Source organism: Perna viridis, chromosome 6, assembly GCF_037379345.1.
Source record: "Perna viridis isolate PV_CMFRI_1.1 ecotype Kerala chromosome 6, ASM3737934v1, whole genome shotgun sequence".
Taxonomy (NCBI): Eukaryota; Metazoa; Mollusca; class Bivalvia; order Mytilida; family Mytilidae; genus Perna; species Perna viridis.
Window position 1 is genome coordinate 23,525,368 of NC_142450.1, and position 15,628 is coordinate 23,540,995.

Consider the following 15,628-nt stretch of genomic DNA (forward strand, 5'->3'; position numbering starts at 1 on the left):
GAGTAATACACTATTCTTAGTCCATTTCATGGGAAATACAAATCTCACTTTTATACAAGGTCATATTCATCCTGCTCTCACCCAGTGGTGAAATAATACATACAACATTGTAACCTTTGTGACATTCTGCTAGTAACTACACAGAATTAGCAGCCAACAAAGTGTAATGCAATGGCGTACTTATTTATAAAATCGATTTCAAAAATGAGAAAAAAGAATCTAACAAGAAAATGCAAGACTAGGAAATATCAACCCTTGGATTAGATTGTAATTGTCACTAACTTGGTGAAGCCTCATTAAATAAAGTGTAATCTTACTACTGGGTGTTGGTGATTTCATTGTATTGCATTCAAACCAGTAATATTCTTAATATCAGAATAAATTGAATTTAAACTTATTGCAGACTTATTTATGCCACTAGATGACAACCTGTAATTAATGAAAACAACCTGTAAAAATCCTGAAATTTGTGTGATCTTAACATTGTGGTATGGACAGATTGACAAACCATATAGTATAATTTGCAATAAAATTCATAGAAACTACAGAGAATCCATTAAATTTACAACTCACAAATAAAAAGTCCTCATGTTAAGATGACAACTCCTAACAATATTCATATTTGTTTTAATCATGCCATTTTTTGGCAAACATTATATCAAATGTAAAGAGCTGTTCAAGAAATGGAAGAACCTCAATCAGTCCTTGGATAGGTAACTGGATATTCTGGCATATATGAGAAGGTCAAAGAAGGTAGATCTTGGCAAATAAAGATGACACATACAATGTAATTAATAATTACAACTTTATTGTATTACACCACACAATTTACAATAATTTAGGCATTTCTGATAATTAATTTTATTATGATTAACAATACAACAACAGTCAACCTCTTAACAACATGGTTCTTAGTAGAAAAAAAAAAAACATTTATCTTCCCATAAATATTTTAAGTAAAATGATTTTAAAAAAAGAATATAATTGCCTTACTTTGTTAATAGTAAAACACCTGAGTTGCCTAAGTTTTAATATATATTAAAATGCTGGCTATTTTACACACAGTTTAAAATTAATAGGATAATTTATTGGAAAGAGTGAATAACCAAAATTGATCACGAGTGCTGAAGAACACCTAGATCTAAAGAGAGTGTGGAACTTGTTCCATGCATGACTTAAATCTTTATGCGTTCTTGGCTTGAGTGATCATATTTTGATTATTCACGATAACTAATTGGTTATCGTATTTATTGTAAAGATTTCCTCCATTATTCATTGCTTATTTCCACATGAATTTTAAATTTTGTGAACCGTGGATGGTATTCCTGTTGTGAAGTTTAGGCGAGAGAAAGTCTGAGAGTGAAATTACCAAATTTATTTCACAGTGAGAATCATCGAAATTTTTTACACAGGTAACATTTGATAAAACACTTCTACAGTGTATCTATATATTAATATAATATCTTAATCACCATACTCCAAGTTTAAGGTAATTTAAAATTAAAAAAAAAACTGTGAAAATGAATACCCCTGCTTCACTTGGACTTTAATCATGTTTAACCCTTTAGTTCAAATATCTCCCCTTGTAGGCATCCAAGAACAAAATAATGTCCTTGATGCACAATAACATATAGTTTCATCAAGTCCAGAGTCATTAAGGAGGAGTTGCACTTACATTAGACGTTAACATGAACAAAACAAAAAAAGAAGGATTATCTCCCTTTACATTATCATAATCCACTGAGTAATTTAGGAGTTGTACTTATAAAGATTAATGGACAGACTGTTATTCCTATATATCCCCATGCATTGTTTTGGGGTATAAAAAGGAATAATATTTTGAAGTGAAGGTTCATAGAATGGTGATTATACAATAAAAACTCCAGATACAAAATTTACAAAGGAAAAATGGATTGCACAATAAAAATGGTATAAATCTGTAAATGATATAGAGAAGTGAAAATAAGTGTATTAAATGCAGAAAAAATGTAAAAAGGTTGTATTCACAATAACTGAAACTCACATTTTGAAAGTTCTAGTATAAATGTAGCAAGATTAAAAAAGTTAAATTCACATTTTCATTTAAAATTACAATAATAAAGGCACACGTTCATTTCTGAATTGATAGAACTACCTGAAGACCAACACTACTGTCAAACATCTAAGCCCAATTGTCCACAAAATAATTTAGTATTTCATATGCTTGCTTATTATGAAACAAACATGGTCAACTTGGAAAGCTGAAGATGATGCAAATAAAATTTTATCAGCCATAAATACTTCATGTATCAATTATCAATAACTGAATTATTTTTCCATTGTTCTTACTTCCTGATAGTTTTCATTTCAGACTGCCTTTGTGATACAACATAAAATATTGGCAATGAGTCCAATGATAACATTATGACAAATCAACTGTGATATTGTGGATATACTTCAGGTTTGAATGTCTCTACAGAATATCACATCTTGCCCTATCAGGATCACTGTGATATTGTGGATACACATCAGGTTTGAATGTCTCTACAGAATATCGCATCTTGCCCTATCAGGGTCACTGTGATATTGTGGATACACAGAATAACATTAGGTTTGTGATGTATAAGCATAACTAGATATCTGACAATGTTTTTATTGTAGATGTCCCCAATTACAATGAATCAATATGATTGTTTTAGATGAAAACTAAGATCCAACAAAATTTCTTAAATACTTAAGTGCTGGACCAATTCAAAAAAGATCTTTTGGCTTACACTTGAGTCATTGTCAGACATCAAATGACTATGGCTGAAAACATTATAATAGTATTATATGACTGCTAATTTCTTACAGTCATAAAACAAAAACAGGTCTAATCTTCTAGTGTACAAAAATACAGAATCACATGTAAACATATGATAAACCAACATGATTATCTGTTTATCATATTTCTAATCAAGTCTTAATAAAAGTACAGACACGAGGTTATTTGTGCATGTCACAAACTTTTCATTTTCATTTCTAATTGAAAAATGGTTACAAATCATATTAGGGTCTAAATTTGACATTTTGGTTGCAATTGTAAGATAAAATTTATGTAAGATTGTGTATTAAATTGGCACTTTGCACCAGTCAACTTTCTTGATGTGCTTGATTTTAGTAGGAGTTGAATGGTTTCTCAAAAAAAAAAAAGATCTGAATAGATAAAGGACTATAGCAACATCAACATAAAAATATAGCATACAAAGATCAAAAAGATCTACAGCTTGGTGGGTTTTTCTACACCTTGAATCATCTCTACCATTGGCAGTGTGTGAATTTTATATGGATTGGTACTTAAAACTTTTCTGTTCAAACCTTGATTAAAATTTAAAGAATTTGATTCAAAGTTTATTTACAAACATTTTATATGCATATCACCGGTACCTTTCAATACTAAAACCAATATAGAATTCAATAAAAACCATATCTTTAAAAATATAAATAACAAAGGACATCACATCATGCACCAAAATAGAGCTTTTAAAGGACAAGCCATAAATGAGCACTTTTAACAATAACTTTAACACACTGACTTAACACAAAAAAAAAACAACACTTAATGGCCACACTCCTCATAGATTCTCTATTCCTGGACAAAGTTCATTGGCAGTACACTTTCCTCCTGTTGCTACAAAATCTGGTAAACAGACGAATCTCCGAACTTCTATGTCATCTGATGGGGCACAGTGAGGGATATCTGTAAAGCATTTTGAAGGTTAAATCATGGTATGGACAACTTCCTATTTAAAGCATCAGACTATTAACATAATTTTTTTTTTGCCCAATATTCTATTAAAGAGTAAGTTTCTAAGCATTAGGTTCGGTAATTTCAAAAATTAGAAAATATAAATTTTCAGTATTTATTAAAGCAAAGGCTCTCAAAAAATTTGTTTTTGAAAAATCAGGAAAATGGATAAAATATGAAACATACAAATAAAACATTGATATGACATTACATTTTGAATTTTTCGCTTAAAGTGCTCTAGTCTTTCAAAAATTACCACTTATTTATCTTTACAATATATTAAACAGAAATATGGGGAAAATTTATGTAACATAAATGTGTGTTTTATCAGAACTATTTGCCCTTGAATTATCTTCAATACAAAAATAGCTCATTTTACCAAAAATATATGGCAATCTGTTTTTTTTCTTAATTCTTAAAATACGTTAAATGATAAAATTTTGCTTTGAAAATGTAAGGGTTTTTTTATCTGACCAGGTTTTAAATAGACCTTGATGCCTACAGAGATTTCTGCTGAATTTCAAAATACTTGATCACCAATATTTAAAAGGTGCATTATAGCGCATACAATGATGATGTTCAGGGAATAGAGTTGGTATTCCCTAGTTTTAATGACAATCATCTAATGAACTTCCTTAGGTATTTAACTGGATAACTAAGAAGAAGATTTAAGGAGGCAGACCTCGGGTAAGGGACATAACTCTTGAAATCAGTTATCTGTTTGTATCATATTCATTTCACCAAAGCCTATCAAGCTTTCCTTTGAAACAGAATGAAATCAATCCAAATTACTTTGATGTTTACATGAGATTGATGTAAAATGTTAAATACAAACGTTCCAATGATTTGTAAGAGTTGTGTCCCTTACCTTAGGTCTCCCTCCTTAAACTTCCTATTAGATACATATTTGAATTCATCTGTAACTATGGAATATGATTGATTGAAAGTTAAAATCTTCTTCTCAACTGTCCAGTAGACTACCTACAAAAGTCTTTTCCCGAAACCCTTATCATTGTATGGGCTGTAATAAATATTATTGAACAGAGACCTTTTCCTTTGAACTTATCTATGACATTATTCATCATCTTGGCACACTCATTAGAAGCCTCTTTGTGATTGACCATGGGCAATGGATAATCTTCCCCTATAATACATTTGGCTTTCTCCTGAACAGCTTTAGGGGCCTTCCATGGCTCAAATAAATATCTTAATGGCATATCTTTTAGGGCTGGCACATATCTCCTATAAATACACAAAAAGTTTTGTCAAAATACATGTAGAAGAAGGAAAGAGTTGCATGATTAAGAACAAATAAATTTATATTCACAAAACAGGATACAAATGTCTACACTTTAATTCAAATTCTTCCACGAAAAATGTCAAGTCAAGTTCTCCAAATTGAAATGATAATTAACAACAGGTACAAAATAAGAAAATACCAATCAATGTTATACTGCTTTTCAGACTTTCTTGACAACACAGAAAATAAATGTTTAGTTTATGTATAGTTGGTACTCTGTACAATTAGGTATTTGCACACAAATTTGTAAATTTACTTTCTAATCATAGCCCTTAGTCAATCAATTGAATCAAGTCCAAAAAATTGGACCTTGTACAAGTATATATGCAGAGAAAACATTTTGTGTATGATGTGAATATAATAATTCAAAAAATCAGGTTTGACAGTTCCTACTCAAGGCTAAACTAAAACACAAGCATCTTTTCTTTTCTTTTCATATGTACAATTCTTCCGTCCATTCAAACAAAAACTTCTTAAACCTAATTTAGTTCCAACACAAACATTGATACCTTGACTTATGCATGTTATTGTCAAGAGTTCTGTTGGATATTTAAATGAGAATAATTTAATTTGATTTGAAACAAGCTTCCTGATTGGCTAGTTCTCTTTTAGAAATCCAAGTTATTATGTATAAGTGGATTTGGTACTGTGACGTCATTAACAATGATTGTTCCACACAACAAGATTCAAATAATCCCAAACATAATAATGTTTTGATAAAGAAACGATTCTTAATTATTGAGTTTGAATCAATTATATTAAATTAAATTATAAAGATATATCTAATTTTCACAATATTTTATGAAATAACATGTTTTGGGCCAATTTATACTGTTTTATAATAAACTGCTTCGTGATTTTGAAGTGTAAACTACTGCAAACCATGTTATTTTGCAAACTATGTTCAAAAATTAGAAACATTCTTCTGATATAAACAAACCAATACCTTATGTATTCTCCATTTCTGTCCATTCTCCTTCCATAACCAACAGGACAGAAGCATTTAGGACATTGTAGAACTTTCTCAAATGCTGAGCTGGATACCCACATCCAGTTACCTGCACATACTGACCAATCAGCATCTAGTAAATACTTCAAAAACACCTGGAATAAAAAAATATATTCAGCATACAGAAAATGCCTAAGCATACTTAGAATAACTTAAATATATAAAACTATCCTCATAATGTCTTATAAGCCCTCAACCTGCCTCCCTCTAATCTGTTACTGTAAACAGATTAATGTACTATTTTTCACTCTTATTTGTCCCTTCAAAAATGGTGAAAATTAGTACACCAGAAAAATTACATCATTGACAAAAATTGATGCCTGAGTACGTACTCATAACATCTGCAAAATTCCTATGAAACCTAAATTCCTGATAGTAAAAACAATTACATATCTGACTGTAAATAAAGTTTAAGGAAAATTCAGCCAGTGATATAGGAAAAGTTACAGAAAACCTAATGTCATACAGAATGCAGGGAAAAATGCCAATTGTTCAAATCAATATCTTTTACAAAACTTGTCAAAACCAAAAATATTGTCAATATGCACATCTCCATATAGTGTTCTTACACAGCATAAAGTTTCATAAGAATCCAAGGAGTAATATAGGAGAAGTTGCTGACAATGTCATGTTGGGCAGCAAGCTGAATATGCCAAGATTCATAACCATATTGTTCACAAAACTGTTGAAACCAAAAATTCTACCTCAATGGCATTTTCATAAAGTTTTATAAGACTCCTATGAGCAATATAGAAGTAATGTCAACAAAGTTGTGTTTATGATTTCAGATTTCATCTTAGTGGTTTTTTCTCAATGATTCATTCTTGATATTAACCAGGTATATTTTAAGTCTTGTCTTAACTATATTTCACTTCCTGAAATATTTCAAATTCTTATCCATGTCAAGATGCAACAATGAGAAGGTAATCACACCAAAACACATAATGTACCATTACAGGGATATTTTCATGGTATTTCTTTTTTCTATTTTTAAGGTAAGATCTGTATCATGAAAATATTTTTTTGGCAAATGTTCTTTTCAATGCAAACACACTACTATTTGATAAAACATTGCAAATTAAGACTATGTGAAAGAAAATTGATTGGAAAAAATGTAAAAACACAAAACAGAAAATTACATTCAGTCCATCAACCCAGCTGATCCAGAGGTCACCACGGGTCAAGAAACAGGAAACAGCATGTCTGCCTACATGATGTATCCATCCCTCAATTCTCAACTGGTTCATAATGGCATCAATCCAGGGATAACCAGTCTCACCCTACATAAAGTTAAAACAAACTATCGATTTTTTTAAAAGTATTCAAGAGTTGGATTACGTAGTGCTTAAATAAACTTTTCTTTAAAAAAATCTTGGACGAAGCACCATTTGAAAATCTCAGTTCAAAGTATTGAAATGTCAATCACAATTATATGCATGTAACATGAATAGCAAAAGTCTCAATATTGTCTGAACTATTTTTAATACAAATACAGTCGAACCTCAGTAGCTCAAATGCCATTGAAATGTATTCAAGTTACCAGAAGTTTGAGAAATTGAAGTTCGTAGATTTCCGGATTTTTTTTTGTGCCAGTTCAAGTTCGTCTTTATTGTTAGAAATTGCTTACTTCCGACGAAGTTTTGTTTGTTTTTGGATATTTTTAATTTGCTTTTGGAAGGTTATGTGATTTGTTGACATTAAAAATGATGTGTTTGCATTTAAAAACTTTCAGAGTTCGAGTTCCTTGGTCAACAATTTGTTTTCATCTGATTTTTTTTTATGCATTCATCATACCGACTTCGAGTGTTCTAGATATCAAAGTTTATATAGACAAAAAGTTTGGTACTTTGAACTGTGTTCAAGAAATCTTTTTGAAAAAAGTTTGAGCAAGCAAAGTTTGACTGTATATATATTTTTATAGATCCATATATATAGATTAAGGTAGACAGGCAACTCATAGAGCCATATGTCTTCTGCTGCTGCAAAATTATTTACCCGTAAGTGCGAAAGTCAAATAACTCCTGTAAAATTTGCTGAATCCAAATGGTGGCGCAATTTGGTCAACTACAAATGGTGACTAACAATCCTATTAAATTTGAACAAAATCTGTCAAGCAATTTCCAGGGAGTTGCTACCACAAATGTGACCAGACAGACTCATGGATGCACACCAGTATTTCTCTGTCCCCTTTCGTGTAGCGGCGGGGGACAAAAATACCTGAAAGACTGATTACTTGATAACTGACAACCAATCATTTCATACCATTTCCCACTTTTTCAGTTGTTCATCATTTTTGTACCATGGAATGTTAAGACAAATAGGATTCTCTTCCATCTTATCATAATGTACATTATTTGCTGACATCACATAGAAATATTCCCTCCATATAAGCTGGCATGTTAGAGCATCTGGCTTGGTAGCTTTAGGTTGTACCTGAAATTTTATACAGTAAAAAAAATATTTGTGTCAGAATACCTAGCTTAGAAGCTCAAGATTTTATCATTTATAAAAACTGTTGCAGACATATGGTGCACCTGGAACCAGTTTGTGTGGTTTATGTACCTTGTAGCTCATTTTACTGATCTGAAGGATAATTACGCAAAGTTTGAGAGTGAACCAAATGGTGTTCAAAAGTGATAAATTCCAAGGAAAATGGCATTTAATACTCATAACTCCAATCATTTGAACAAATTTTCAATGACTTTCATTGGAAGACTCAACCACAAAGCTGCTGACACTCAGGATCACGCCATAGAGTTGTGATCAGCAATAGGATTATCACTAAAAATTTTTTTTTATATTTTCAGATGTTGCCATTTACAGATAATTGACCAATTAAAACATAAGAAAATCCATTATGTAAGAGATTATGCATGAGATTTGAAATATTACCTCTTCATAAAGATCATGTATCAACCAATAAAATTTCCTGACTGAGAGACATCCAAACCGTAGGTGGGCACTCATACTGGTAGGCTCTCCTAGTAGATCTGGTATATACTGGTTTGGCAACACATATCCTTCCTCATATGCCTACAACAGGATTATATACATACTTAGTATATACATTTCAAGCACAACATGAAGTTGCACGTGTTGTTGTGTCAGAGTGGACAGCAACAAAAATCGCTTACAATGTATGCTCAATCTAAGTCACGAGTACTGTAAACGGGAAGTGGATTGAGCAAGGAACCTAAAAAGGGGAGACATGTTACAAGTCATCATGCAAAAGCAATACAGCAAATATCTAAGTATTTCTTCTAATAAAAGCTGGGAAACCTGTTATAAAAACTTGCATTATGCATCACCTAAATAATTAGTAAGTCCTACAGTATTCAAGAAGAAGATAATTGATGAATCTTAAAAGGGGGAGGCAAAGTAAAAGGCAAAGTTCATTTATAGACCATGAGCCAGCATAACCCCCTTCCCTAAAATTTTTTGTAGACTTATATTATTCATTATTGATGCAAAAAAACACATTTCTGTCAGGTTATCTCAATAAACTCAAGTCATTTTTCATTAATATAAATTTCTATCAAAAGAGTAATATAACTACTTCATCAGTATAAAAATCAATTCAAGTAAAAAACTGAATGACATAATTTCCTTTTCAAAGGGTATGCTTCCCTAAAGAATGATTTAACAGGCATATAAAAAATATTTTTTGTCAAATTTTAAAAATGGTTTTCTTAGTTTATCCTCACTACAAAATGGTATGAAAAAGTTCTTGCTTACACAAACTCTATAAAAAACATGTATATACCTTTCTCTCCACAACTAATCTCTTCTCTAAAAGTTCTAATGCTTTTGTTTCTCCCCCTTTCCATTTGTTGTGTCTTTCCATCTGCTCACCATCAGGAAATATACCTATGGGACACAAATGAAGTAAGAATTCTACATGAAAAAGGATATTAATAAATCATTAAGTGATATCCCACAATGTAATGGTGAAAAAATGGAGATGGCAACATGTTCATAATGGACTTGAAAACTTCAATGATCCCTTTATATCATTAGGAAACCATGTAGGGATGGACAGACAGACAGACACACAACAGGTTTGAAAATTTAAATGTAAAAACTATGCTTTATTCTATATGTCCAACACAAAAAAAAATTAATTAAATAGTATGGTGCAACACCACTGATGCACATCCACAGATTTTGGAAGGGGTTCAGTGATGTCCCCTGGATCATATAGCATCACATTGCCCTGATGATATATTTTTTACCAGGATGCTATCCAAAAGAACTTCTAAAAGGGACCAATACAAATGCGAGGCTACAATTTTTAGATGCAAGACGCTATATTGAAATTCAGGGGTTACCAGGATGCTATTTGTAAATCTTAGGGAGAACAATGGGGCTCAAGGCTATTATTTGCTATTTTTTACCAAGTTTGTCTCTTTTGACATCTTTTAAGTAGAAATGCATGTGAAAATAAATAAAATTATTTTATTTAGAACAAATATTTTACATTGACTTTATGGGGAAGCAATCAATACTTTAACAGTGTTTCAGCCGAAATAGCCATAAAATGTTAAGGGTAGGCACCGAAAAAAAATGGGGTAGGTAGAGAAGCAGGAAACAGACATTTTATTTTTTTGGCAAAAGTACAAATGAGAAATTTTGAAATATCAGTAAACATACCAATTGTCTGAGGAGAAGGAATACCAAACTTCTTGTCATGGTCAGCACACACAGGCAGTTCAACATTATGGAAAACTGGGAATGATACTGGCCGAGGAGGAACACCCAGGGCATCTGTTACCAAGTTAAATAGAGCATAGGTTAAAGGTGGTGACCCATTGTTCTTTTCTATAATCCTAAAACATGAAGCAGTAACTCATTTATTGATTTTATAGATAATGAAAAAAAGACAGGTCAAAATCTTAAATGTATATCTCTTATAGAACTTGAACTTAGTCTACATTTCTGTAGGGTGGAAGTATGACATATAAAACACTATATTCCTTGCACAAACAAAATGTGTTTGTATTTCATTTTAAATTTGGTTTATAACTGTAACAGCAGTGACAACAGGTAATGATATACCTGTTACAGCAATGACAACAGGTAATGATATACCTGTAACAGCAATGACAACAGGTAATGATATAAATGTAACAGCAATGACAACAGGGAATGATATAATCAGTGTCAGAAACTTAATTTTTGGTCAACATAGACCCATCATAATTTCACGTAGACCGCACTGTAGATTTCAAAGGAAATTGAGCAAATTTCATCATAGACCTGCTTGATTTTATATAGACTTGGTCTGTAGGTCTACTGCTAATTTCTTTCACTGATAATTGTAACAGGTAATGATATAACTGTAAGAGCAATTACAACAGGTATCAGTACCATGCACCTACTCTATTTTCACAAGTAACATTGAGTAAATTTAAGTCATAGATCTTTCTCTAGATCAATTAAGTGTGACTCTGCACCACACTGCTCTTAATATAAATTTTTCAATGTGCTCCCTATTAGCCGAACTCATTGACTGTTCTTGATGTTATCTTAATTTACGGAATCTGCTTTGTACTCAAATCATGCTGCACACATCTATGATATTTTACACCATTACACTGGGTTAAAGACTGCTTAATGCAGGTTTTGAAAAATATATTGCCCTCATGAAAAGGTCCCTACAAGTCATTTTTTTAGGATTAAGTTGCCCTTAATATAATATACTAAGATTACAATGCATTTCGTAATATATAGGGAATACACTATTTCATGAGCATTTCTCCCACACCCCTTTTCTATTGTCACCAATCAAAATATTTGTCATACTTTGCTGGTTCATAAAGTGTATGAGACACTCTCTCCACATATTCTACATCCTTCCTCTTACAAAGTTCCTTCACAGCATCATCTCGTTTCTTCCATATAGCCTCAGGGTCTTGTTCAAATGTTAGTTTGGTCACTCCCCATTCCTGAAAAGATATCAATCTAACATCTTATATGCATGTTAATATGTCAAATTACTTGACGTGACAGTGATTCTGTTGATTATTTAAAATTTGATTTACTACCTCCCTCGTCTGAATATAGCTGAAATATTGCTGCTCGGACGTTAAACCCCAACAATCAATCAATCAATCAACTACCTCCCTGTTTACTGTTGTATGGGAAGAATCAAATAGACCAAGTGCTCCAGTAGGGTAAACATCCTCAATAACTACACAGAAAAAGTACAATAAACAGATGAACAGCATACATGTACCTTGAATAAGTTAGACAATATATCTTCTGCCTTCCCATGGAAAATATAAAGTCTTCCACCAAACTTCTGTAAATTAGTATCCAGATCTTCTAAACATTCAATCAGAAAGCGTATACGATTAAAGCCAGCATACTTTGTCCCTGAAAATGAATATATTTTTTATATAAATAGAGAATTGCTTGCAAAAGTGCATTAAAATAGATCTTAACACAGAACTAACAGACATACAAAATGGACGAACAGAACTTAAACTTTAAGGCTAGCACTCAATCTAACTATCGAGATGGGAAGCATTTATTTTAATAAAGACCTTGCAAAAGGGGAATTGACATTTTTTTTTTGGGGGGGGGGTGACATTTTAAAATGTAAATATTAATTTTTATTGAAACTACTTGTCATCTTTACTGAGACCGATCTTATTTTTAACTATGAAACAACATTAATTTCTAAATAAAAGTTATCCCAACAAGTATATGAAGACGTGGTGAATACAATTTACCTGCCACCTCTCCATCAAATATAAATATAGGATAGAATTCTTCACAATTTTTTAAGGATTCCAATAGGGATGGATTATCATGGAGTCGTAGCCCATGTCTAAACCAGTGAAGGGAGACATTAGTTGGCCGTCTGTTGGAGTCTGGTGGTGGCATGTCTTAAATCAGCTTTATAAGTCTAATATAGTCATTTCTGAAATTGAAAAACATAGAGATAGCTGAATAATACACTGAGTCATGATACTAAAATAGAGAATTTGAAACTGATTAATAATATGAGACAGGTACCTTTGAATAAAGAAGATTAATAAGTCAGGAATGTATGGATGATTCAATTAATACATGCATGATGAAGTGATTTTAAGTAAATTCCTACATGTATATACATGTATATAAACAATTAACATAATAAAAACCAAAGTAGCAAACTATGTGTTTTAGAGGAAACAATTAATATGCATACTGAATAGTGTATTGTTAACATTTTTTCATCAAAAGTTTGTAGTGTTCCCTACAGAAAGCTTTGGGATGTTGTGACATCCAGTCCTTTTGATACTTATATTACAGTGCAAGTTTTATAAGTCATTTTCTGTAAATTTACATTTATTACCTAAAAGTTATGTTAATTCTTGCATGATGTGCCTAAAAATTTACCTCAAACATTCAGAGTTCAAAAGCTTTATTTAAGTCGGTACATATGCTAGATTGTCTTTGTCTTTACCTGGATTAATGGATAATGCTGTTATGTCCTGCCATTTTCTAAAGCTACAGGAACAGTTTAAACAGGATTTTTATGTTTTGAAAAGACAATTTTATTTGTTGTCAGACCATAATTGTGTAATTCACCCAGATTTAAAATTTGAGAGAAAATTAAAAAGATAACAGGCAACATAGAGAAATTTGACTTCAAATTTTGTAAAGACTCACACAAATTACATCAATCTGAACACCTCAGCCTTTCTAGTTACACAAAACAAAAACCTCAGAGGCACCAGGCAGATGGATCTGTACGGAATTTAACAGACCCTATTCTAAAATTATAGTTAAACTAGTTGAATTTTTACCATTCTTTTTTTTCCAAAATTCTTGGAAGAGTTGTTGTTCTTTATTTCTAGTGCTATCCAACCAAAATTTTGAGTGCCACCAGGCAGATATAACTACTTTGATTCGCGTAAGGCTACAAGAGTACACATGTAGTTTCGATTGAAATTGCACGAGACAGTCAGACTTTTCTTCAGATGTATATATATATGCAGTCACTGGAAATTGCCATTAAATAAATATAACCACACATTATTAAATTTAAAAGCCTTTATATTCCTACAGGCGCTTGAGTTTTGTGTAGAGATACATGTACATGTAAATGTAACTGGGAGATCGCTTGGCATTATAGGCAATCCTGCTAAAAAACAATGTTTTTTTATTTACTTTTTTTTTGTAGAGAGATTTCCAATACCTGTCGATCTCCCAGTTATCTCTTCACAAAAGCCTGTTTTATTTCTTTGTTTGGTTCTCACCATGAAAAGGTGTCCCTTTAGAGAATCTGAATGCACTGTTGGGTTCTGCTTACGTCATTCGTTATAAAAGGATTTGTATTTACATTGCATTGACTATGACAAGTTACCACCTTACTTTTAGAAATATTCTTCCATAAGAACTAACACAAATAATAAAATGCTCAAAACATAAACAATAAAGATAGGAAACTACAATAGTAAAACGACAACCACGACGGATTAAACACGAATGGAAAACGGACCGGTTTACATTTTTCTTATGTTTATGTTAAGATGTTAGTTCATATATTACAGTGAAGTAACACCTCAAAGCCAACAAAGATACATTTGAAGAACTATAAAACAAATACTGTCAGATTGAACAGTTTCCCTTTCATGTGTTTGTTTTTTTATTTTGTTTTGTTTTTTTTATTTTGTTTTGTTTTTGTTTGTTTTTTTGATTTTTTGTTTGTTTTGTTTGTTTTTTTTTGTTTGTTTTTTTTTTTCGTTTTTTGATTTTTTGATTTTTATTTTATTTATTTTTTTTAAAGTCAGTTTTCCTTGCAAATCAAAAAATGCATGAAATACATTTGTATTCATTTTTTACAAATTCGACCCCAACTTTTTTTTGCCTCCGGATGCTCGATTTTTATTTTATCCACACTCCTAATTAACCTGAAACCTTGGTGCCACTCCTGTGTCCTTGCAAATAACACATCTCTGAGTTTAGGATTTGATGTTGACTCTGAATTACAGCTAAAGGTAATTGCTTTAGATGGTGAAATATTATCAATCATTTGATATTTAAATTGAAAAAAAACAAAAAAAAAACAAAAAACAAAAATGGAAACCTGAAAAAGATTACAAATGATTCAGCTTTGAAAAACCTGGTAAAGCAGCCTTTTCTAAAAGAATTTACTTTCACTGCTTACGTGCTTACCTTGCAAATTGCAAATTTCCCTGAATACTGTATTCTAAGAATTACTCAGATATATAGACATACTTGATACAGCTTCAAACTGTACAGAAATGTTTTCTAAAAACCATGCATAGATCGTCAAAGGTTTAAACAACCTAACCAATTGTTAGTCAGAATAGAAAGCACATGTTTAGACACATTGGCTTACAATCAATAACAAAATAACACGTTGTTCGCGGTGTGATATTAACACTGCCACAGTTTGAATGATCAATAAAGCTGTACATGAACTTGGAAAAATAAGGGAAAAGAAGGGTAAACAATTTAAACCCAACTTTTGTTTATTTTGAAATATTGCACCAATAAGAGTACACATAAACACTGTAAATTTAAGTATTTTTACATG

At 31.4% G+C, this 15,628-nt stretch overlaps 1 protein-coding gene across 4 annotated transcripts; it reads right to left on the minus strand.

Annotated features, from left to right (window-relative positions):
* Window positions 1-786: 786 nt before the first annotated feature.
* LOC148614143 (cryptochrome-1-like) lies at window positions 787-15,261 on the minus strand. Of its 4 annotated transcripts, none has more exons than XM_088587997.1 (12): window positions 15,244-15,261; window positions 12,810-13,000; window positions 12,311-12,450; window positions 11,878-12,020; window positions 10,726-10,901; window positions 9,839-9,942; window positions 8,968-9,108; window positions 8,338-8,508; window positions 7,215-7,355; window positions 6,013-6,170; window positions 4,815-5,008; window positions 787-3,718 (listed from the first exon to the last, which is right to left on the minus strand). In XM_088587997.1, the coding sequence occupies exons 2-12, from the start codon at window positions 12,961-12,963 to the stop codon at window positions 3,594-3,596; spliced, it is 1,647 nt and encodes a 548-aa protein (XP_088444123.1). In that variant the 5' UTR covers window positions 12,964-13,000; window positions 15,244-15,261; the 3' UTR covers window positions 787-3,593. The 4 variants fall into 4 exon arrangements, with proteins under 4 accessions (XP_088444123.1, XP_088444120.1, XP_088444121.1 ...); XM_088587994.1 differs by lacking the exon at window positions 15,244-15,261 and adding an exon at window positions 14,325-14,545; XM_088587995.1 differs by lacking the exon at window positions 15,244-15,261 and adding an exon at window positions 14,440-14,529.
* Window positions 15,262-15,628: the final 367 nt, after the last annotated feature.

Coding starts and splice junctions, on each gene's coding strand:
- LOC148614143 (XM_088587997.1), bottom strand. CDS start 12,963: ATGCCACCACCAGACTCCAACAGACGGCCAACTAATGTCTCCCTTCAC. Junction 12,451..12,809: donor ATTTGATGGAGAGGTGGCAG/GTAAATTGTATT, acceptor ATTCATTTTCAG/GGACAAAGTATGCTGGCTTT. Junction 9,109..9,838: donor GATTAGTTGTGGAGAGAAAG/GTATATACATGT, acceptor ATCCTGTTGTAG/GCATATGAGGAAGGATATGT.